Below are 25962 nucleotides of genomic sequence, written 5' to 3'. Positions count from 1 at the left end.
AAGTATAAAAATTATGTTAGGTAGTGATAATTTAATGTAAAAGTGATATTACATTAATTACAATCTGTCATATTAACAAATCATAAAATTTGACGTGATGCATTTTTGAGAAAAAAAAAAATTATGAACAGAAAAAATCTTGTTGAAACTCAATATATATATATATATGAGCTAGATTGCATGGCCATCTCGAAGTAGCCATTTATTTCCCTCTAGTATTTTACTCTGTTACATATGGGAGTACCAAATCATAGATATATAAAGTTGGAATACTCTGATGAAACCTGATCAGTGTCACATGTTCATACAGAGGTTAAAAAATTCCAACTTACCTTACTAGGGACAACTTCTAGCTAGCTCCTGAATGCACCAGTACTGGATAGAAAAGCTATTGGACATTACAATTCACTTGGTTCTGAGATTTGGTTTTATTTATTCAGCAAAAAAAAAAAAAAAAAAAAAAGAGAGATTTGTTGGTTTTATTTATTTTATGTTATTATTAGACGAACAATTATCTTGGTAACTATAAAGAGAATTGGTTTTATTTATTGCTGTCAGAGTTTCAACTTCACACATTTATTTTCTTGGTTTTGGGATAAGTACTAATATTTGAGTACTACTTGCTTGGCGTGATCAAGGGCAAATTGGCAGGTTTTTAATTTCTGAAAATAGGAACAATAAAACTATGAATTAACTAGGTACTAAATCTTGATAATGATTGACTAAATAGATTTTTTTTTCCTTGAAATTAGATAGAAATTCAATTCTAGTCCATACACATTTTTTCCTAAAAACTTGAATTCTAACCCTTTACTCCTTACCTCACAAAAACTTATACTTGCATAGTAACTATCATACCAAGTATGCATAGCTATCGAGTATTCATTAAACACTAAATCAAACTAAAAGATAAAAATCAATGCATTTTTTAATATTCATTAGAATTCTAACAACATGCATACAATGCTATAACTAAGGCTGTATTTGTTTTGGGTGGAAATCACTTCCGGAAATGCTTTTCCGAAAATGCGGATGTTTGGTTAGTCCGGAAAATAGAATTTTCCGAAAATCAATTTTAGTTGACCGAAAAAAATACGCTTTGACCAAGGAAATGAATTTCCATTCCTATTTTCACTTCAAATGAATTCCGAACCGAGAGAGAGAGAGAGAGAGAGAGAGAGAGAGAGAGAGAGAGAGAGAGAGAGAGAGAGAGAGAGAGAGAAGAGAGGTGAACCCCGAGCTCCAGTTCAGTTCGACGATCGCCGGCGAACCCTGAGCTCCAGTCCGACGATCGCACGCATCAGTCGCACCGGTCTCGTCAATTGCAGCACTGCGCCAATCGCACCGCGTCGCTCTATCTCGCGAGCTCTAGTCCGACAATCGCACAGCGCCGATCGCATCGCGACGATCGCACCGCGTCGATCGCACCTTCGATCTTGCCTCCGCGCGATCTCACCTTCGACCCACCGATCTCTCTCTGTGTGATTTTGATTTCTGTGTGATTTTGATTTTTGTTGTTGTTGTGGTGGTGTGGTGGTGGTGTTTTGGTGGTTGTGGCTTTTGATTGCCGGAGTTTGCTGCCGTAGGTTGAATTGCCATGTGAAAAATTTGTAGGAAAATAGCATTTTCAACAATACAACCAAACATCAAAAAATATTTTTCACAACATTTTCTGAAATGTAACCAAATACTTAAAAATATTTTCCTTTTCGGAAAATCACAAACACAGCCTAAGGTTCAACTTTAGATTTATAAGTTTTTGAGCTTTGACCCAGTTTGTACTTTCTTCTATCAAAATGCAAAAAAGGACACTGTTCATAATATTCTTGTACTGGTTCATGTTGGCTTCGGCTTCTTTGCCAAAACATTTGCAGACGGGTTTACTTCACAGTATAGACAAAACAAGACATCAATGACAAGATGGAGTTAGGATTGAAAATTACTAGGGTTGAACCTGATATTAATTTTATATCTTGGTAACCAATAACAAGATTATAATCCAAATTAACTGTGAGTTACATGAATCTGTTCTGGAAAACCAGAGTTTGTATGAAAGACAGTAAAATAGATAAAAGTTTGTTGATGAGGTATGGGTAGGGAAGCTTGGATATGTTGGGCCCAATAACAGTCCCTTTAGCATATGAATTCTATATAGGATTGTCCAAGGACTTGTTCAAACTGATCCAACTGCTGGACCCAGACTGCTCCTTATGATTCGAGTGATTTTTCTATGGCAAGAGGTGGTCAGTGGTGGATTGAAGTCTCTCCAAAAACTAATCCTTTTGGTTCTAGTGTCAATTTTCCCAGATTAAAATCTGACACAATCAAACCAATTTTGAAGAAAATCTCAAAGAGATTTCAGATCAAGCGGAGATCTTCGTCCAGATTTGGCGGAGATCTAAAACCAACTGGACTTGACCCCTAAACAACCATATATGAATAGTTGGCTTTGACCTTATTACATCTTGGGCAAAGCTTTATGTTAGGGGGTGTAGTGAACAAAGAAAAAATAAAGCCTCTATCCTACCTCTTATATTCCATTTTATACCTTACTAGTCATAACTTGTCAAAAAATTATATAATACTCCTAGAGTATAATAAATGTGCACTTTTCCCCTTTCGCATAAATATTAGGTCTACCATAAATTTAATAGTGGGATCTATGTAATATTATGTAGGAGAATATACTATACATTTATAATCTTGTTATATATTGTTTCTCAAAAAAAAAAAAAAAAAAATCTTGTAATATATTCTTCTTACTTTCCTTATAAAAAAAACAAAATTTTAAAATTAAAAAAAAAAAAAAAGTTATACACATGACATATATATTATAATTGATAGACCATAAAATGGAACACAAGAAGTAGGATAGTGATTTCTATTGGCTTTTTTTCTTTCAAATATCCAGTTTTTGTAAAAAATATTTCTAAAAAGCTACTGCCCAAAGTTATTTAGTTATGTAGCCTCTTTTGAAACTCGAGTTTCATCAAACATATAATACATCTATCTTGTCTATTTAACTCTTAAGTATTTGATGGAATTAAAATATACTAAATTCGAGTTCCACATGGGATATTTTATTTTAAAATGCCACATTAGACAATCCATGTGAGGGCTCATTTGCTTAAAACTCGAGTTCACTATACTCATTTTTTACGCAAAACTCAATTTTAGCAAAATCGAGTTTCAAAAGTGTCTACATAACTATAAAATTTCGGACAGAGGCTTTATTACTTTTTGCAAAAATTAAATGTTTGGCAAAACATGCCTATTTCTATTCAGTAAACAAATATAAAGATCAATTAAAAATAAGCAGAAATGATATGGTCACATTAGCCAAATATATTTTTATTTCACAATATACAAAAGTAGCAAACTTGGGGTACATGTCTGATATCACATAGAATTTCTATCCCAAGTTATATAAGTGAATATTCAAAGAAAAAATAAAAGAGAAAGTTGAACCTATGATTTCTTCTTCATAGGGTGTGATTCCCAATTAATTATTTCACCAAACTTATAAGAAGTTTAAAAAAATAGGGAACAGTAATCTCCAATGCAATGGCTTAGAATTCACAGAATGAAAGAGGATGGTCCAAAGAAGACCAGAGAATGTCATTAGCGCCACCATTATTATTAGCTCCTCCTTCCATACTCTCATCCAACATGCATAGATTCCAAAAATCCACATCCAAATTATCACACATCAAAAGCTCATTGAGCTCCTCAATGCTAAAGCCTAATAAGAAGTTTTGTGACTCGTCCTCTTCAGAAAAAGCCAATGCGGATTGATCATCAATGGATTTTGATTCCTTTGCATCGTTGTCAATATTCACCAAGTGTATATCCTTGGTAAGATGTTCTACAATGACCATATTATTATTATCAAAAGCTTCAAGCTTGTCAAGTTGTGAAGTTACAAAGCCCTTTGTGCACCTAAATGCCTTGGTCTTAATCGCCTTGTACTCGTACACATTTGACGTTGTGGAGGGTTTGGTCTTATGGGATGGTTTAAGAACGGTTTTCTCAGTACTTGCGTTCTTACCATTATTCAGCTTCTTTTTAAGGACAGAGTTCCAATAATTTTTTATTTCATTGTCTGTTCGTCCAGGCAGCCTCTTAGCTATTATAGACCATCTGGAAAAACAAATTAGTGAAACAATATTTAGTACGTACATACTTAATTAAAGCAATAGTAAAAAATTTCAAAGCGCGACTAGTATTAGTGAAATATTGTGATTGGTGCAAAATAAAAATAGTATTAATAATGAATTCATATGAAAGCGATGTTACTCTAATTACAAAAAATTATGTCAACAATCATGAAAAAATTGTGAAAAATGTTATATATCCTTGAACTTAATGGATTATACAAATTGAATTAGGAAGAATAATGGGAAATACCGATTGCCTAGGAGCTTGTGAAGCCTAATAATGAGGTCCTCTTCATCAGGTGTAATATTTCCTCTCTTGATGTCAGGATTGAGATAATTCATCCACCGATGCCTACAACTCTTTCCGCATCTCTTTAAGCCTACATGCACAGAACAACTTATATTACATTTGTATCAATTATACATTTAAGGTAAAGGAATTTCACTAAGTTATATAATACAAATTCTCAAGATAAAAGTATATTTTATTTATTTATTTATTTTCTAATAATTTGATAATTGGAGGAGTGGGGTTTTGAACTTGGAAGTTTTCATTAAAAATATTAAAAGATGTCAGTTAAGCCAAGGCATTTGTTATGGTTTTTGACTAACCTGCTTTCCTTGGAAGATTTCTCCATTTTCCTTCCCCATGGGTTGCGATGTAATCTTTGAGCATTTGGTCTTCTTGAGCAGACCAAGCTCCTCTGTTCACTTCCACCTTAGAACAGCAAGGACTTCTGCCCATTTTGAGCTTAGTATCTCTCTCTCTCTCTCAAACTCACATGCACACAGGAAAGCTAGTTATATATAGTAGTAGTAGTGGAAAGCAAGCTATATATAGAAGTGTAATGGCCTTTGGGCCAAAAACCCTTTACCTAACAAAAAAAAAAAGGCCATATTTTATGATTGGTGATAATTTTTTTTCTCCCATCAATAGGACCAAATCCATCATTCATTCCATTGCAGTTTATAAACTTTAGGAGCGGAATAAACAATTCACCCAAACTTAAAAATGTTTTTTGGATTTGACCATATCTTTTTTCCAAGATCAACCTAAAAGTCAAGTCAATGTAGTCTGTAACAGCACCGCAGCTAATTGTCAGCTTCTTTGAGGATCCACTTTTCGATACACATAATCCGTATAGTAAATGCTGTGAATTCTAAATGTCTTCCAAAACAGGTTGCAGTGGCCAAAAGCTGTCCTTACCAGATAACCACACAGTCACAGATTGCTTCTTCTGCTGTAGTAGTATCCCCTCATATCCTATACATACATTGCTGAATTATCAGTTTCAAACTTTTCCCATGAAGGAATAAAATCAAGGAAAAATTATCAAAATCACCTATGGCATTGATAAGGTAGAAATGTATAGACATGAAATAAAAGCAAATAGTTTAATTATCAGCACAAAAACAATATATGAAACTAAATTGTTTGGTTGGCCAAGCAAGCTCAATGACATTCATGCCATCATAATTTATTCATATTTCTCTCATTTGAATTTAAGAAAATATGATATTGATCACTAAATAGTACAGTAACTTACTTCTATAGGGTTTTATCTTATTTTTAGAGACTTATGCGTTTGCTTCAGTTCCAAAAGCAAAATGAATTGCTATTTAAAAAATGGAAATTGAAATTGGAGCCGAACATTATTCAGTCCAAGAAATATATTAAGTAGGGTACAGAAAATTAATCATGAAAATAATATAAGAAAAATTAACGTGTGATTTTGGAGGGCTTTGTTTCCTTCTGACAGATATATAGGATCTGTCTTATATTACCTCGAATTCGTAGACATGAAACAGATCAACACTTTGGAAATACCAATGAAGTTCATTGCCCTTTGTTACAAGCCAAATAACAAAATAAATAACTATTATAGTACTATGTATCAGTTTTGGCCTTTATACGAAATGATTCTTCCTATTTAATATAAATTATTCCAAATGATTCTTCCTATGTATAAGTTATTAAAGACATACCTTAATTTGTCTTATTTATCTTAAGTGATGTTATATTTACAATACTTTTACATCAAAGCTTAGAATTAAATTATTGTTGATGGATGAAAAAATGATACCAATAACAATTTACTACTTAAATTTTGCTGTAAAAATGTTATAGAAGTAACATTACTCATCTCCAATAATACATTTTTTTGACCAAAAAAGTGTACCTAACTAAATGAGCATATTTAATCCTATAAATTTATAGTACTTTCACTTTATATTTCACCAATTCGGTTTTTCATAAATCTTTTTTTTAAATTAAAATGGGATGGGGGACTTTTATTCACTATTTGATACGTTAAACTTGAGTTTATAAATTTTGAGCAATCTCTTTGATGGATGGTTTCATAATAAATAAACGAAAAATATACTTCTTGGAAAATAGTTTATAAATCCTCCTTGGCTCCACAACATTTTAGGGATCCTAAATTCCTAATCATTAAATATATAAAATTCAAAAACCTTGTTGGAAAAAATTATCGGTTTAAGTCATTCTATTATAATTCTTAACATAACTAATATCTTTATTTTTGTTAATTGAATTCCTGTTCAAATTAAAATCATTCCTCATTTTAAGGAGGGGTCTTGGCCCCCAAAATTGAAAGGATAAATTCTTTTATATATATATATTTGTAAAATAAAGGTTTAGTATTTGAAACTCACCTCTCCCTCCCCACCCTGCATTAAATTATTTCTTGAGTCATCTCTTATAATGGCAGTTATCAAAGGATTGGGGATGTTGTGATGAGATAATACTTTGGTACAGTTCATTTTTTTAGGCGAAAGCATCATTTTAGTCCCTATATTTGGAGTCACAGTCAATTTAGTCTTTACATTTTGGTGTTAATCAATTTGGTCTTGTTATTTTCAACTCACACTCAATTTGATAATTACCGTTAACTTATTAACGGAAAATGCTTACATGGCAAACAGTGTGCACTACCAGCACACTTAAATATGTAATTAATGTAATGTAGAAGATTTGAACCAATTAAAAATTGTTACATCAATTAAAAAAACGCAGTAACCTATAACTCAACTAATCTGAGTTTTCAACCCCAGAAAGATCCCACTTCACCCATGACACAAACAGCCCCGTTCATCACTTGTCAACCAAACTCAACCTTCATCTTTATCTTCATTGCTACGTCGTTGGCCACTGGCTGACTTTAGAAGTCTGTTTCAGATCAAAGTGTACATGTGGACATTCAAATCATTTTCCCTTTAGATTTGAAATTTTGCTATGTTGGATCAACCTGTGGAACCCACTATCAGGTGGGTTTATAATTTCACCTAGATCACATCATCCATCACGGCAATTCTGAAGAGGCTAAGGAGGTGCCATTTTGAAATTTGAAGAGTAACAAACATTTACTACTAAAATAATTTATATAGGTTTATCTTATGTCGACATTTTGATATGTATATACAAATTTATCATTGTTACTAGTTAAATATGAGAATAAGAATGAGATAAACACAAGTATCGTAGAAAAGAGTCCAAAAAATTATAAACTCATAACATGTAAAAGTCATTTAAAGGATTGATACGTATATACAAATTTATCATTGTTACTAGTTAAATATAAGAATAAGAATGAGATAAACACAAGTATCGTAGAAAAGAGTCCAAAAAATTATAAACTCATAACATGTAAAATTCATTCAAAGGATTATTCCCACATTTTGATACATTAAAAATTCATTAAATGATCATAGAAAAGTGTCCACAAATAAAACTTTTGAGGGAGTGAGACTTGGAGTTTGTGGAGCATGATGTGTTCGAAGATCTTTTGACAGCGTGGGTGCAGGATGACTCGAGGCGCCGCCAAGAAAGTTGTCGAGTTGTGGAGATATCGGCACCGGTGGCAAGCAACATAGAAATGAAGATAAAGATAAAGTGGCCGAGAATGGGTTGGTTTAATAGGTAATGGACAGGGTTGTTTGGTTCATGGGAGAAGTGAAATATGTCTAGGTTGAAAACTTAGATTAGCTAAGTTGGAGTTTATTGGTGTTTTTTTAATTGACGCGGTAATCTTTAATTGGTCCACATCTTTTCAATGGCATTAATTATATATTCAAGTGTGCCAGCAATGCACACTGTTTGTCACGTATGTATTTTCTGTTAGTGAGTTAACAGTAGGGATCAAATTGAGTGTGAGCTAAAAATAATGGAGACCAAATTAACGGTCACTAAAATGTAAGGGCCAAATTGACTATAACCACAAAATGTAGGGGCTAAAATAGTGTTTTCGCTTTCTTTTTAACAGCATTTGAACCTTTGAAGTTGGACAAAAAGACTTGCTTCCCAACCACCATGGCAACAAAGAAGGCCGGTTATTTAGATGTTATACATTAAATCTCTCAATTTATATTCTATCTCATGGTTACATTTTTCAATGAAGCATAAATATTATCTCTCCCAAAGGACAATTAAATTAAATCAAATAGTATTTAAATTTAATTTAAAATACTTAATATATTATACCTAAGGAATTGTACTTAAGTTTATCTATAAAAATTATTCGATACATTTAGTATACTATAAAAAGACCTCGTGTGTGAACCCCACATATTAGACCCACATTTATGTGAGTGGAATAAATAGTACACTGAGCGTTTGGAATAACTCATAATGGGGTTTTAGTATTTTGAACTTATCCCACCCCCAATATTATTTCTCGAGTCTTCTTTTACAATGACCCCCATGCCACCTACATTCTTGTCCTAAGTCTCAACTTGCGATTATGTCGTTAATTTGAGACCATTATTTTTAGTCCTTGCTTAAGAATCTGATTTTTTTTCCTTATAAAAAAAGAAAAAGAATCTTATTTTTATTAAATGTTATAAGATTGGCTGATTTCATGGTAGACTAATCTGTATTGATAACAACACAATATTTCTTTAATAGATGGAGATTTAGAGTATGAACTTATATTTTGTTTTTAATGGTTTTAATTATTATTTTTAACATTCTACATCATTATTGGTCATTTTTAACATTTTATTTATTGGAAAGTAGAATCTTGGATCTCAAATCAAATAACCATAATTATAAGTTATAATCCCCACCCAAAGTATATTTTATTCTTATATGAAAAGATCTCTTGGTAACTATCAACTTCTTGTTAGGATCTCAATTTCTCAACTTAATGACACTATATACTCTTTCCTTGGTTTTCGTATAGGTATTGCTAGTTGACTATTTGCTAAGCAAAATTTTACCATGTCCAACACAAGACTGGCAGTTCAAAATTGTCTTGTGAACTGTGATGGGAAGGAGGCAGGCGTGGCGCCGTGGCACCAGGGCGTTGGCATTAGCTACTTTTTAACTTATATAAGATGATAATTATAAGGTAGTAATTAAAGATTTCTACCACAACACAGTGTATACCTAGTTAATGATTTATTTTTTTCCCTCTACCCCCTTGGGATTGAGAGGGTATGAAACAGTCTTATAAGATATCTTTTTCATAGTATATGAGATGTAGGTCTGATAAGATATCTCTTTCACAATATGTAAGAAATAGAAGCTATACATGTTACGAGAGAATATCTTATAACACAGTCTTATAAAATAATTTTCCTTAGAATTAGATTTTGATCAGGGCCGGCTAAATGGTGGAGCAAGAAATGCGGTCGCCTAAGACCTCAAGTAAAAAAAAGGCCCCCAAATTTTAACCAATATGGTTATTTATAATCAATAAATAAAATAATCTTTTTTTACCAGATGAAAAACAAATAAAAAAAATAGAGAAAAATGCGACGTCCACAATATTTTTCACAACATTTTTACTACTAATACTAAGTAGCAGATTGTTACAGCCTATTGTTGATGGCAAAAAAATAATTATAGTGATATTTTCAAATAGAAAACAAAAAGCAGTTTAAAATCTAGGATTTGTTGTAAAAAATATTGTGAATGTTGCACTTCTAAAAAAAAAATAATAATAATAAGAGTTTAGTTTGCAAACTTTTACTAGTTTTTATCTAAGTCTACCATTAAAACCACTGTTTTACTTACCACTATCAATCTACTACATCAACAAGTATGAAAAATTTTGTCAAATTTTTTCTGTCTATAAAATTTCTATAAAAAAATAAAAAAATAAATCTTCATAGTTCATTTTAATTAGTAGTAATTTTGCATCTAAAACAAGATGATCAATTTTCACCTTAGGCCCCAAAATGCATCAAGCCGCCCCTGATTTTGATCTTAGCATGAGAACAAGCCATTAAACAAGTTGATCAGCGTATCCAAATTTAGGATGTAGGAAAGTAGGAATACGTCCTATAATGAAATAATAACATGGAGTTGTTATTTTGTCCTTAAATAATTTTTTTTTTCTAAATAGTGTAATAGTTATTCTTTAAGATTAATGTCACATTTGCAACAATTTCATAACAAGTTTTAGATGTCAAATTATTATTGGTGGGTAAAAAGTGATGTCAGTACTAGTGAGTCCAGATTAGAACTATTAACAACTTATCATCCAGTTTTTATTGTGAAAATATTGTAGACGTAATATTATTCATTCTTTAATATGCCTAATAAATAAATAAAAATACTTTTGAATAAAAAATAATTTAAAAATGGCAAAATATTTACATCTCCAAAGGCGGAGAAAAGTCAGAAAACAGTTTTTCTTCTTCATATACTCATATTTAGTACACATATACATATATATATATATATATATATATTCCTACCTTGAGAGCTGTAGCCATCAAAGAAAGGTTATAGTAGGCATCATTCCTCTTTTGGTGGATGACACTTGTCGTCGCACTAAGATTCGACCTCTATTATCTAAATACATAATAATTATTAAGAAAAAAAAATCCTTAAAAAATAATCTCATCCTCTCTTTGATACCGAAATACTAGTTATTATAGTCTTTCCCACCAAAAGAGTAAGAGGGTGTTTGGTATCACAACTTAAACAACTGTTTTCAATTTTTAAACAATTCTACATACTTTTTTATCCACACGTATTTCCAAAAAATACAAACAACATTACTAAAATCATCTGTATTATTGTCCACGGACCACGGTCATCTCTATCGTAATTGAGAATTACGAAGCACCCCTACCCTCTCAAAATTTCTTATTAATTGTTCATCTATATATCTCCATCACCAAATAGATACTCATGTACAAGACACCAAATGAACCTCAAAATTGATGCATCTCTTTCTTTGCAATCTACCATGGCCTTTCAGTCCCCAGTTTCACTGAAAAATCGAATGGCCAAGATGAATGCATCGAATCATTAAATGCCTTTGGGTTTGGGATATTCCAATTCTATGATACCAAGAATATTGAAAACAAACAAGACCTTGCTCCATCTCACATGCCCGCTAGCCCATTTTTCACGGAATATTACAGATGATTGGGTAATCAAAGCCTCATCACTCGCTTCTTGTACTATTCTTATGGAAAATAATTCTGAGCTAAACCTCCAATTGTCACTAATTTCATATTTCCATATTACAAAATAAATATTTTTTGCCCCCCAATTTAAGTAGACTTGAAATTTAAAGTATAGTTTTATCTATAAAAGACAAGATTTAAAAATCAATCTCATGATCAATGGAATGCCTTAAATGATCGGGGGATATAAATCCTCACACTGGAACCTGTTTTTGAGTATGAAAAGATGAAATATTTGGCATTTTATAGATATCTCGAATGAAACTTTTAACTTTTTAAGTTTTAACCCACACAAACGTCAACGTAGAGTTTTATAGTCAAATTAACATTGGCGAGTATTTTAAATGGAGATGTCGGCCAGAATCAAATCCCTCATCCCAAGTCCTAATTAACGAAAAAAATAAAATAAATGAATAATTATAAATAATAATAAATATAAGAAAAACCCACACATGCCAGAATTGACTATAGTTCTGCCACTTGGGACCCGACAATTAGTAGTCTAATAACTCAGCATAAGGAAAAAGGCTTTGAAATTTAACGTTCTGCATGTGACCCATACAAAAAGGTAAAGATAATTTGAAAAATCAGTAGGAAAAGTGTATGATATAGACAGATTTGTATCTGTCATCCTTCCATTCACATTTGTAATGTTTTTAGTCAACATATGTATGTAATAGAATGCATATTTAAGGGATAAAAAAAATATATGGTTTCTATTTTTGTTCCCGAAATACCTCCAGTGCGTAATAGATAGTGGATAGAAAGAATAATGAAATTTAGAGCATTTCACAATTTTCAACGGTTAAATTAGAATATTTTATATTTTTAAAGATGATAATAAAATGTATGCTATATTATAGGGACAAGAAAAATATTTAAACCTAGATGTTTTATTTCACAATATTCAGAAGTAGTCAACTTGGTGTTACAGTGTACAAGCTACTTTGAATCTCTATACCAAGTTGTTCAAATTGTTATCACAAGGAGAAGCTAAAAATAAAGAGAGAGTGAGAATGCCTTTCTGCTTCATGGGGTGTCAATTCTAACCTTTTGTACCAACTAAGGTTAACTTATAAGAAGTTATCAAACAGTATATTAATCTAGATCCAATGCATCTGCTCAGAATTCTCTTCATAGAATGGAAGAGGCTCATCCAAAAGTGAGCAAAGATCATTGGCACCACCATTGTTAGCCTCTCCTTCCATATTATTATCAAACATGCATAAATTCCAAATATCCGTTTCGAAATTATCAAACATCAAAAGCTCTTCCGTGCTAAAGTTTAGTGCAAAATTTGATGACTTTTCTTCTTCATCAAAAGAAACCAACGGAAGTGGTTGTTGACAATTAATGGATTTCAATTCCATTTCAAGGTTATCGTTCTCAGAGTAGATAGGTTCTTGAAGGACATTATTATTATTATCATCAAAAGCTTCATGCTTGTCATGTTGTGGTGCAACAAAGACCTTCGTGAACCTAAATGCCTTGGTCTTGACCACCTCTGGCACACTCTTAACTGAAGGTTTGATTTTCTTGTTATCGTCGCTTGCTTCCTTACCTTTATTGATCAGCTTCTTTTTAAGGACAGTGTTCCAGTAGTTCTTGATTTCATTGTCTGTTCTCCCAGGCAGCCTCTTGGCTATGAGAGCCCATCTGTAAAAACAATTTAGCAATACAATCAATACATAGTACATTGTTGATGTATAGTACAAGTCCAATGAGCTTTACACTCGTTGTACTTTATTTACTTGTACTTCACTTATACTGCTTAAACAAAGCTCATGACTCTATTTATATAAAGGTCTTTAATTTATACAACATTTTATCCAATTCAATATAATAGTTGATCTTTAACAAAAATAAAGATAAAAAAGAATAATGGGAAAATACCTATTGCCTAAGAGCTTGTGGAGCCTAATAATGAGGTCCTCTTCAGCAGATGTAATATTTCCTCTCTTGATGTCAGGCTTGAGATAATTTATCCACCGAAGCCTGCAACTCTTTCCACATCTTTTTAGACCTACATGCAAGCATGGAACAATATAATTAAATCCCAAAGAGAAAAGCATATGTATACATTTCGTTTGCTAGGATTTTTATTTTATGTCTTACCTGCTTCCTTTGGAAGATTTCTCCATTTTCCTTCACCATTGGTTGCGATGTAATCAGTGAGAATTTTGTCTTCTTCAGCAGACCAAGCTCCTCTATTCATTCCCACCTTAGAACAGCAAGGACTTCTGCCCATTTTTGAGCTCTAGATCTCTCTCTCTCTTTCTCACACATGCAAACTGGAAAGCAAGTTATTGTAGTATTGCTTCTTGAAGTATGATACTATTTATAAGGCTTCCTTCGACAGAGTTAGTAAACAAACGTGTTTCAAAATTCCACATATCTCTCTGCACGGAGTATGAATCACGCAATAGCAAGACTCCCACACCACATGGGGAGTAAAAAATTTTACCCATGATGGAAAGGTCGTGCCTTTTTTTATGGTATAAAATAACTAGTTAGAGAGATGAGATATTAATTAAGTTAAATATGAATTTGGTAATTAAGGCTTCTGTTTTGTTAATTTACTTGCTTAAAGCTAAAGGTGAAGGAAAAATATTTTAACTTTAAGGAAATAAATGATCCTACAAAGGAGTACAAGTGAACAACTATTTGCAACACCTTGGATCATTCAAACCCAAAATGTCAGCTTAATGTGGGAAGGAATGCCTAAACTAAGAGTTTTACTCTCTATTTGTTTCGTTATAAAATATTTTATGAAAAACATTTTCAACATTTGTATGGATAGTGTATACTAGACAGTGTAAGATAATCATGGTAAGCCAAAAAAAAAAAAAAAAGGCATACCCCCACTCTTTTGGGTTTTTATTAAACTTATTTGAGTGGGTTCCAAAAAACAAATTAATACTTATTTTGTGTTTTTATTAACTTACTTCAAGTTAATGCACATCTCAATACACACTTGAATGATACTAGCCTCATCACTCGTACTTTGCACATGTGATGAGGCTTTTTATTTTTTATTTTTTAGGTTTATATATTTTACTCATGACAGTTTTATTTTATTTTTTTATTTTAAGAAGAAGTTGCATTAGTACTTGACTACTAATATAAGAGAGAAATGTGAAAGTGAGAAAATAACAGTTTAGTGATTAAAAAAAAAGGTACATTTATGAAAAAAAAAAAAAATAGTTTTATTTTTTTATATTTTTTCAAAAATAAGAAGCTATATTAGTACTTAACAACTAATGTGAGAGAGAACTGCGCAAATAGGAGAAAATTTTTTTTTTTTTAATTTAGCAAAAAATTAGGAGTTTTTAAGTTACTAATTTTACATTTCTAACCCTATATATAATTTAAACCTTAGAAATTGATGAATTTGAGGATATTCTGGACATCTAAATTAAAGATCCCAAATAGGAGAAACCCTTTAAATAATAATATAGATTATTCAAAATTCAAAAGCTTAAGAAATGGATCTCTTTAGAAATTCATTTTACATTCTAAATTAAATATTATAAAACTAAAAATATTTAAAAAGTCGTATTATTTAAAATTTTAAATTACAGTATAGATATAAAATAAAATTTTAGTTATGAAATCAAAGAATTACGTTCCTTGCCCCCACACCCCCCCCCCCCCCCCCCCTTAAAAAAAAAAAAAAGGGTTATGGCAAGAACCCAAATCATTGCATGCAGTGTAATAAATCACCGTTTCCCAACGCTAATTGTGGGAACAAATAATCACAACCCTACTAACTAGGTAATGATGAGTGAAGACCAAGCTCTTTGATCATCTAATTTTTTAAAATAATTATGTCAACGATACTTCAGCAAGTGGATTGAAGCATTAGAAATTCATTTTGGACTACTAGTTTTAAAAAATTTCTTTAAAATTCGAAACCCTATTGTTTATGTTTATATGACAGCAGTCACAATGGCACTGATCCAAATTTTCTCAACATAAATAGGAACACGAGGACCCCCAAATTTCAACACCTAATACCCTTGACTTCTAATTTTTATTATACTTTTCATCTTTTCAATAATGCTCTTTCTCACACACAACGCGATAGTAATTAGTAACTACATTGCTTAGTAACATTTTTAATTGTTAATCATGTTATACTTTAATTCTCTAGTGCCGTAGTGAAAAAGTTGTTAATTAGGTAAAATATTGAAGGAATATTTTTGATTAGATAAAAAATTATTAGAATGAGCAATGAGCAAATGTCCATATGCTTTTATTCAACTCTCTTCGGATTTCTAGTAAAATGATTGCGTAAGTGGCAACCAACTCATAACATGTATATTGACAAACTACAATATGTTCATTCTAACTTATTTATCTAGTGTGACTAATTAAAAAATTGCACATTTTCTATTTCTAATTAAAAAATTGCACATTTTCTATCATTGGAGAAGCGTGCGGGTTTGAAGGTAAGTTATGGTTTAAAAAAAAAATTTGATAGTTGGAAAGGGCAAAATTTGAATCTTGGATGAAGAAACTAACCAGTTGAACTTTAAAATTCTAGGTAGTTTTTATTTTAATTTGATAATTGAGAAGGAAGAAATTCAAATCTTAGATTATGTTTTAATTGAAAACACCAAAAAATACTAATAAGTCAAACTATAGGGTTCTTGATAAATTTTCTTTTTAATATATAAATATGACGTTTTACAAGCATTTATCTCAAGAAAAAAAAATTCATAAAGGATCATTTGTCCGACTTATAAGGAATACATCTTATATATATTAGAACTCCATTGGGTTTTGAATTGATGTCAAGTTTCAAGATCTGCAAAACTCATTGCTTGAACGAAAACCATTAGAAGAATTTTTTTTTTTTTTTTTTTTTAAACATTAGAAGAAAGTTGGTCACGCACAATTAGTACATGATTAGTTGATTACTACGTTAGAGATCTAGGTGTCCAGGAAATTTAATTGAATCTCGAGGTCAAATGAAGGCTCTTTATGGAAAGAGTTTTCCTCACAAGCTGCAAAGGGACCAAACTTATTACTACAATTTTTTTTTTTTTTTTTTTTTTTTTTTTTTTTTTTTTTTTTTTTGGAGAAGATTACTAGCTACAATTTAATATTTTAGATTCTTCAATTAAATTCAACCATATGGTTGTATTGATTGATACAATACAAACCTTATTGTCTTTTACAACAATAGTTATTAAACAATGTGATTTATTGACCAGTACAATCATATAATTAATTTAAAGGTCTTGTTCATGGCGGTTCTTGGAATTTTGTTTAGAGGATCATTAAGAAATTTAAATTAAAAACTTTTTAATAAAAAGAGAACTTGAATATATTGAGTTATAGAAAAAAAAAATTACAATTTCCTTCTACAAGTTTTCAAATTTTGAATTGTTACATGATGTTTTATTATGAATATTTATTGTCAATGTAGGTAGCTATGACCATTTTATTTTGTTAAGTTTGTCTAAAATTTTTATTTTTATGTAGTTGTTATTATCTATTTGTCATTATTTTTATAAAAAAATAAAATAAAACCAAATGACTAAACTCAACACATTGGCTCTATATTAATTATTGACACACACAACTACACTCATTCATACATAAAACAATACATTACATGTCTCCTTAACTAATCAAATGCTTAAACAATCACTAACTTCACAATTTTTTTCTTGAATTTTTCTCATTTTATAACAAAAAATTATTATAATATGATAACAATACACACACATGTAACAAATCCTCTCTATTTTCTAATTATTAAATTATATAAAGCTATATTACATTTATACTATAGACACAAACATCCACATACATTATTATTTACAAAAATAACATTATAATAAAAAATAATACACATAATCAATATTAGACACACTCACACACATATAATATAAATTTATAATAAAGAGTGACACTTACAATTTACAAACACTTAGGGTCTTTTTGGAATCCGTTTATTTTGCTGAAATTAAAAACTTTTTGTTGAAAGTACTGTAGATAAAAGTAAAAGTTAGTTGAAATAATACAATGAGACCCATGAATAATACCAAAAAGTGCAGTATAGTATAATCCATGAATAGTAGCAAAAATAAGCTTAATAGTAAAATAAACTGGCAAAATTAAGCATGCTAAACACACACTTACTCTCTTACTCTTAGAGTTGAAAATACTTGTAATAAAAGTGTATAAGATTTAAGTTAGGGTGTATAAAAATATTTTTAAGAATAAATTAAAGTATTAAATTTCAAAAGTATTCTATATATATATATATATTTTTTTTTTTTTTTTGAAGTTAGTGGGTTCATTTGAACCCCCTGAACAAAGTGTCCACCCTTAAGTCTTGTTAACAAGTGCTTTTATGATAAATTATTAATAAATCATTTTAAAATAAATTTGACACAATTTTCATTAGAAATATAAAAAATTGTCAAAACAATTAATTTCTTTTTTCATAATTTTTTTAAAAAAAATACTTTCTAAACCAATTCTCCAAAGGCATCCATTAACTTTCTTTTCATAATTTAATTAAGAAATCCTAGTCACAAATACAACGTCTAAATTAAATAAATGTACGATCTGTTTATTATATAGAAACTTTGACTTAAATTTTCAAAGAAACTTCCTGTGATATGGTTTAAAACTTTCATAAACCAAACTTGGCCAGATTAGGTTTTGAGTCTTTTGAGTTTTGACACTTGCACCCAGACGGAAGAGCTGACCAGTGTTAAAAGCACACTTAAGAGGCTATTGCTGAACTAACAATTAATTAAGAGTGAAGACTTAAGAGAGAATTGAAGTACGTGTTAAGTTAATTTATTTAGCCAAGAGGCCAATGACAAATAATTTGGAACATCATAAACGTTGCTTAAGTTTGCACTATTATTAATTACAACTACATAACAGTAATGTAACGACAAAGTTTCCCTTATTAATGCTTCCTCAAAGACTCTTAACATGTTCTCCTTTTTCTCCTATTTTTTTGGGTGAGCTGAACGATGAGGATCTCTTAATGATCCTATAGATTCAATTATTATTATTTTTTTAAAGAAAAGAAAAAAACAGAGAGAAAGTATCTTTAAAAACTCTTGTAATTGAGGGTTTAAGATCCAGGTCCAAATCCTATCATGTGTACTTAATTTGATTCTTTGACGATATTGATGTCAATGTCATCCATGATGCAATATTTCTTGGGATTTATCAATTAGAAAAGGACGTGTGTGTGCATATATATTTATATGGACAATGTGGATCACATTCCTTTAGTTTAAGGAGCTAGTTACAAGTTACAACAAATATAATTCAAATTATACAATTAAGTTGTTTCCATAAAGCTTTCTCAAAAAATAAAAAAAGTCTTTTTCCAAATAATAATAATAATAATTATTATTATTATTAAGTGTGGCTATGTAACCAACACCTTATTATAATCCTCGCATAATGATGATTGATTGGGATTTGCACGATTTCTTGCTACGAGTATTAGTTTCTTACTCCTTGCTTTGTCCTTGATTACTGTTAATAATCAATTAATTTCCAATGCATAGTCAGGCCCAATAAAACTTTGAGCCTAAGGGTATATATAATTCTCTCTCTTTTTATTATTATTTTATTCTTTTATTAAGCTTGTTAGTACCTTTAAAGTCTTCATAAGAAAAGTCAACATAAATTTTTCTTTTTTTTCATATATAGAACTAAAAATCATTTTCCAAACCAATTTGTTCCCTATGGCTTTTAAAATAAATTTATATTAGCATGGCCTCTTAAGTGAGAAAATTAACATAAAATCATATTTGAAAAAATATGAAACCATGAAAAGGCAATTTCCATAAATAAAATATGTGTGTCATAATATTAATTTCATTCGTATAAGAATTTTGATTATATAAAGTCAGTGTAGTTATTTCAAATATGAATATATATTTTACTATAAACTAATAAAAGTTTCTTTGTATCTAATTGCTAAAGATAATATCCATTGTGGGGCCCGGCCCAAAAATAATGGGCCACTCCAAATCCAGGCCCATCCGAGGAGCTTCCTTTCCGAGGAGAGGCCACACATGAAGCGTTACTCAATCCCAGCAACGCCCAAGAAGCCTATCCGAGGAGAAACTCCTCCTCGGATACCATGAAGCCCAGACCAAGAGCCATCCCCAACCAATTCAGTTCACCCTCCAGACATATAAAATGAATAAAATCCAAAATATCCCTCGAAAAGCTACCACCACATTAATTGCGCCCCAACCAACCTCTTGGCCGCATTAATGAGGAAAAGACCCCTGAACAGTACCGCCTTGGCCTCTGCAACTCACAAAGGGACTGGTGAGGGCGGCTGATGGGACAGGCGCTCAAGTGGATGCTTAGATGATCAACAGGTGTAAGGTTTAGATGAAAGAAGGAGAGCTATATAATGTAATACAGTCCCCCAAAGAAGGGGACGGAAAAAACTGTATGAAGACCTAAAGAGAAAAGGAATATAAGGAGACTTGAGAAATCTTCCCCGTGTCTTTTATCTTCTGCAACCACCTTATCCATGCATTCGACCGAACAGGCTCACTGAAGCCAAGTTCTTTCACCCATTCTCTACGAACATTCATTGTGGGTTGCGTCTTGGGTCAAAGCCTGATCATTAGAATTTGGGCCAAGAAAATCGTGCAACCACAATTGGCGCCGTCTGTGGGAAGAACTAGGGCATCAGCAGGCGCAACGGTCAAGCATGGCAGAACTAAATCCGCACCAGGGGAATCCTCACCAGGCCGACTCCCAACGGACACAACCCGTCGAGTCCCAGAGGCAGAATAACCCCGTCAACCCAGGCCACAGGGGAGATCGTGAGGGAAGTGTGCAAACTATCCGGACAAGCCAGAGTCACACTCAGATAGGAAGCCACGCTTCCCAGAGGCGAAAGAGTCACCAGGACATGCTGAGAGAGATAGATGATCTGAAGAGAAAGTTGCGACGAACCCAGCGAAAACGATCTCCTTCAGACTCAGACGGGTCCTCTAATGCGGAGGATGTGAGTTACCGACGGAGGTCAAGGACCCCCCCAAGTGAAACATTTTCCTACGTAAAGGAACCGCGCCACGTGCGGAAGTATGAGAGCACATCCAGCAGGGGCTCGGGAAACGATGCCATGAAGAAGGCGTTGGACCAGGTCTCAAGATCCCCCTTCACGTATAGAATTGAAGGGGCTAAGCTGCCTCGACGGTTCAACCAGCCGACATTCACCATCTATAGCGGTCGAACGGACCCGGTAGAGCATGTGAGCCAGTTTAACCAAAAGATGGCGATCTACTCGAAAGATGAGGCCCTGATGTGTAAAATCTTCCCATCCAGCCTGGGATCAATGGCGATGAGGTGGTTCAATGGCCTAAAGGCAAATTCCGTAAGCTCATACAAGCAGCTCACTCGGGATTTCTGCACCCGCTTCATCACCAGCACCAGAGTCCCCAGGCCCCTCGGTTCGCTACTGTCCTTGTCCATGCACGAGGGAGAGACTCTGAAAGCATACTCGGACAGATACTGGGAGGTGTACAACGACCTGGATGACAACCATGATGCGGTCGCTATCAGCACGTTCAAGAGCGGGCTCCCCACCGACCATGGCTTGAGGAAATCCCTCACTGGTAAACCGGTTGCCAACATCGATCAGCTGAGGGATAGGATTAACAAGTATAAAAGAGTGGAGGAAGATCAACTGCAAGGGAGGGGTAAGGATAAAGTTATCCCCCCCAAAGCAAACGACTTCAGGTCGGAACGGCACCATCCTGGTCAGCCGAGGAGAGATTTTTCGCGACAGGCGGGCCAGAGCAACCCGCAGGTAGTGAACGCCATATTCAGGGAGCCAGTACAACAAGTGTTGGAGAAAGTACGGAATGAGCCCTACTTCAGGTGGCCAGGAAAGATGGCCGGAGACTCTTCCAGGCGTAACCGGAACCTGTACTGCCACTATCATCAGGATCATGGGCATACTACTGAGGACTGCAGGAATCTATGGAATCACCTAGATTAGTTGGTCCGAGAAGGAAAGCTACGTCACCTACTGCACCCGTCAAGTGGCCATCCCGGCCAAACAACACAAGAGCCCCGAAAGGACGTGTCCTTGGGACCCCCCACCGGGACGATACATGTCATCCTTGCTGCACCAGGAAGGACGGGGCCACCCACTCCCAGGGTGTTAGTTGTTGATCGGTTCCCCCCTGAGGGTAGGCAAGGAGAGCCCAAAAGGTCAAGAAAGGGAAGCTCTCTGGTACTGGGTTTCTCGGACGAAGATAAGAGAGGAACTATTCAACCCCACGATGATGCCTTGGTGGTCACGCTGAGGATCGGGGGCTTCGACGTGAAGAGGGTGATGGTGGATTCGGGAAGCGCGGTAGAGATAATGTACCCCGACCTATACAAGGGGCTGAACCTGAAGCCAGAAGATTTGGCCGCTTATGACTCCCCTCTTCTCAGTTTTGAGGGAAGGATGGTCACGCCAAAAGGGCAGATCCGACTGCCCGTACAGACTGGGGCGGAGATAGTGGAGGTAAATTTTATTGTGGTTGACGCTTATTCGCCTTACACTACGATAATGGCAAGGCCGTGGATCCATGCCCTGGAGGCCGTGACCTCCACACTTCACCAAAAAGTGAAATACCCCTCCCGAGGACAAGTGGAAGAGCTCCGAGGAGATCAAGCCGTGGCTAGGAAGTGTATGGTGGCCGCCGTTTTACATCAGCCCCCAATCAAGTCCTCGGTCCCGGAGAGCTTATAGCAACCAACTCCCTCGGCGAGCCAAGGCGAGGGGCTGGCCGAGGAGATAAGGTGCGAAGGTCTGGATAGGATTGCTGTCAATGACGACCCTAAGAAGTTCTTTCAGGTCGGCTCTGAATTACCTTCCCAAGAAAAAGAGGAGTTGGTCGGATTTCTCAGAGAGAATGTCGACGTGTTCGCGTGGGACGCCTACGACGCCCCGGGAGTTGATCCCAGCTTTATTTGTCACCACCTGAACGTCAACCCCTCTTCAACTCCAAAGAAACAGCCGCCTCGACGTCCTTCGAAGGAACACGCCAGTGCCGTAAGGGACGAGGTGGCGAAATCAAAAAGGGCAGGGGCTATCAAAGAGGTCTTTTACCCCGAATGGTTGGCGAACACAGTGGTGGTAAGAAAGAAGACAGGGAAGTGGAGGGTCTGTGTGGACTTCACGGACCTGAACAAGGCATGCCCGAAAGACCCATTCCCCCTACCCCGAATCGACCGATTGGTGGATGCAACCGTGGGCCACCCTCGAATGAGCTTCCTGGACGCCTTTCAAGGCTATCATCAGATATCCCTTGCGCCTGACGACCAAGAAAAAACGGCTTTCATGACGCCCATCGGAAACTATCATTATAAGGTGATGCCGTTTGGGCTGAAGAACGCAGGCTCAACATATCAAAGGATGATGACTCGGATGTTCGAGCCACAGCTGGGCAAGATCATTGAGATTTATATAGACGACATGGTTGTGAAGAGCAAAAGGGTTTCCGAGCACGTGAGTGACCTCGGAGCGATCTTCGCTATCTTAAGAAAGCACCGGTTGCGGCTGAATGCTTCCAAATGCTCATTTGGGGTCGGGTCTGGGAAATTCTTAGGGTACATGGTCACTCACAGGGGAATAGAAGTAAGTCCCGACCAGATCAAAGCCATTAACAGCCTACAGGTTCCTCGGAATCCGAAGGAAGTGCAGAAGCTCACTGGCATGATTGCAGCACTAAACCGGTTCATATCGCAATCGGCGGATCGATGTCGGCCTTTTTACCTCCTGATAAACAAATGGAAAGGGTTTAAATGGTCGGAGGATTGCGCTCAGGCTTTCCAGCAGCTTAAGGACTACCTGTCTCGACCACCCATCATGTCCAGCCCTGAGGCAGATGAGGTGCTGTTTGCATATATTGCCGTAGCTCCCCATGCTGTGAGCTTGGTGCTGATACGGGACGACAATGGGGTGCAGCGGCCGGTTTACTATGTGAGCAAATCATTGCACGAAGCCGAGGTACGGTACCTTCCTTTGGAAAAGGCAATTCTGGTGATAGTGCATGCGACCCGTAAGCTCCCTCATTACTTTCAGGCGCATACGGTCATCGTTTTAACTCAGCTTCCCCTTCGAGCAGTTCTTCGCAGCGCTGACTATACAGGCAGGATCGCCATGTGGAGTGCGCTCCTGGGAGCCTTTGACATCAAATATATGCCCAGATCCTCCGTCAAGGGACAGGTCCTCGCGGACTTGGTGGCAGAGTTTGCTGAGCCCTCTTTAGAAACAATGACTGAGAAGAAAGCATTGGATGAGAAGTCGGTTGGCGTGATTTCAGCAGTCGAAACCAGGCCATGGAAGGTCTACGTGGATGGGGCGGCTAACCAAAGAGGGTCAGGAGTTGGGATAGTTATAATATCCCCGGACGGTGCTGCTATTGAAAAGTCTTTGAGGCTCGGGTTCTCGGCCACGAACAATGAAGCCGAATACGAAGCCTTACTGCAAGGGATGATGATGGTTCACAGATTGGGCGGCACAGTAATAGAAGCATTCTCGGACTCCAGACTAGTGGTCGGACAAGTGATGGGTGAGCTGGAAGCTCGAGATACCAGGATGCAAGAGTATCTGGGACAAGTCAAGCGGCTACAGACGAATTTTGAATCTTTCAATCTGACGCACATCTCCAGGAGTGTAAACACCCATGCAGACTCGCTGGCCACACTCGCCACGTCCTCAGCACACAATCTGCCGCGAATGATCCTGGTTGAAGACTTAGCCCGGGCAAGCCCTATCAGCGGAAATCCGGCCAGAGTCCATCAGATCAGAAAGAGTCACTGCTGGATGGATCCCATAAAGAACTTCCTTCAGAGTGACGTCTTGCCGGAAGAAAAGCTGGAAGCCGATAAGATACGGAGGAATGCTCCTCAGTTCTGGCTATCCGAGGACCACCAATTATATCGGCGCTCCTATTCTGGACCGTACCTACTCTGTGTACATCCAGAAGAGTCCGAGTCTCTGCTTGAGGAGTTGCATGAAGGAACTTGTGGAAGTCACACCGGAGGAAGGTCGCTGGCGCATAGGGCACTCACCCAAGGATACTGGTGGCCGAACATGCAAAGGGAGGCCCAGGAGTACGCCAAGAAGTGCGATCAGTGCCAGAGATTTGCTCCGAATATTCACCAACCCGGAGGGGTTCTCAACCCCCTCTCTAACCCGTGGCCGTTCGCGCAGTGGGGTCTCGATATTGTCGGACCTTTTCCTAAAGCCGCGGGGAACAAGCGATACATCATAGTCGGGACCGATTACTTCACTAAATGGGTGGAGGCTGAGCCTTTGGCCAACATTAGGGACGTGGATGCCCAGAAATTCATCTGGAAGAACATTATCACCCGCTTCGGAATCCCGCGTACACTCATTTCCAACAATGGTCTTCAATTCGACAGTAAAAGCTTTAGAAAGTACTGTCACGAGCTTGGAATCATTAACCGATATTCCACCCCTGCATATCCCCAGGGAAATGGGCAGGTGGAGGCCGTGAACAAGGTCATAGTGAACGGACTAAAGAAAAGGCTAGATGAGGCAAAGGGAAGATGGATAGAAGAGCTCCCGCACGTTCTATGGACCTATCGGACAACGCCACGGCGGTCAACCGGTGAGACCCCCTTTTCATTGACTTATGGGGCAGAGGCTGTACTCCCAATTGAGAACAACTTTCCTACGCTGAGATCTGCTTCGTTTACTCCGGACGGTAACGACGAGTTGTTGGAAAGAAATCTAGACTTAGCCGAGGAAAGAAGGGAAAAAGCAACGATTCATACGGCCTATTATCACCAAAAGCTGAGACAGGGATACGATGCCAATGTCAAGCTACGACCCCTCGGTCCCGGCGATCTCGTGATGAGGAAGGTCCTTGGCAGCGCAAAAAACCCCTCTTGGGGCAAGTTGGGGCCCAATTGGGAAGGACCGTACCGTATAACATCCGTAGCTGGAATAGGCGCCTACTATCTAGAAGATTTGGATGAAAAAGCTATGCCTCGACCATGGAATGTAAATAACCTCAGAAGATATTATTATTAATGAAAATGGCTTCGCCCACATTTTGTTTATTGGCTATCCACTTCTTGCTGATCTGCATGACAATTCTTATGAGTCTTAAACAGAACCTAAGTCCTGTATGGCTCCTTGGACCACAGACTTAGGGGAAATTAACACTTAAAAAGACCTCGTAAGTCTTGGACAGAACCAAGGTCTTGCATGGTCCTCGGACTCAAGCCTATGGGGAAACCAAGTACGAAAAGAAAAATCGCGTAAGTCTTGGATAGAACCAAGGTCTTGCATGGTCCTCGGACTCAAGCCTATGGG

At 35.7% G+C, this 25962-nt stretch overlaps 2 protein-coding genes across 2 annotated transcripts; both read right to left on the bottom strand.

Moving 5' to 3' along the window:
• Window positions 1–3569: 3569 nt before the first annotated feature.
• LOC115961093 (transcription factor WER-like) lies at window positions 3570–4902 on the bottom strand. The gene is made up of 3 exons (XM_031080135.1): window positions 4770–4902; window positions 4408–4537; window positions 3570–4140 (listed from the first exon to the last, which is right to left on the bottom strand). Exons 1-3 carry the CDS (start codon window positions 4900–4902, stop codon window positions 3570–3572), a joined length of 834 nt encoding a protein of 277 aa, XP_030935995.1.
• A 7801-nt stretch (window positions 4903–12703) lies between these two features.
• On the bottom strand, window positions 12704–13848 carry LOC115961092 (transcription factor MYB8-like). Its single transcript, XM_031080134.1, has 3 exons — window positions 13716–13848; window positions 13494–13623; window positions 12704–13256 (listed from the first exon to the last, which is right to left on the bottom strand). The coding sequence occupies exons 1-3, from the start codon at window positions 13846–13848 to the stop codon at window positions 12704–12706; spliced, it is 816 nt and encodes a 271-aa protein (XP_030935994.1).
• Window positions 13849–25962: the final 12114 nt, after the last annotated feature.

This window comes from Quercus lobata, chromosome 9 (genome assembly GCF_001633185.2).
Source record: "Quercus lobata isolate SW786 chromosome 9, ValleyOak3.0 Primary Assembly, whole genome shotgun sequence".
Taxonomy (NCBI): domain Eukaryota; kingdom Viridiplantae; phylum Streptophyta; class Magnoliopsida; order Fagales; family Fagaceae; genus Quercus; species Quercus lobata.
Note: the sequence above shows the minus strand (reverse complement) of the source record. Positions and strands in the feature narration are given on the sequence as shown.

Coding starts and splice junctions, on each gene's coding strand:
- LOC115961093 (XM_031080135.1), bottom strand. CDS start 4,902: ATGGGCAGAAGTCCTTGCTGTTCTAAGGTGGAAGTGAACAGAGGAGCT. Junction 4,538..4,769: donor AAATCTTCCAAGGAAAGCAG/GTTAGTCAAAAA, acceptor CTGTGCATGTAG/GCTTAAAGAGATGCGGAAAG. Junction 4,141..4,407: donor CACAAGCTCCTAGGCAATCG/GTATTTCCCATT, acceptor TTGTTTTTCCAG/ATGGTCTATAATAGCTAAGA.
- LOC115961092 (XM_031080134.1), bottom strand. CDS start 13,848: ATGGGCAGAAGTCCTTGCTGTTCTAAGGTGGGAATGAATAGAGGAGCT. Junction 13,624..13,715: donor AAATCTTCCAAAGGAAGCAG/GTAAGACATAAA, acceptor GCTTGCATGTAG/GTCTAAAAAGATGTGGAAAG. Junction 13,257..13,493: donor CACAAGCTCTTAGGCAATAG/GTATTTTCCCAT, acceptor TTGTTTTTACAG/ATGGGCTCTCATAGCCAAGA.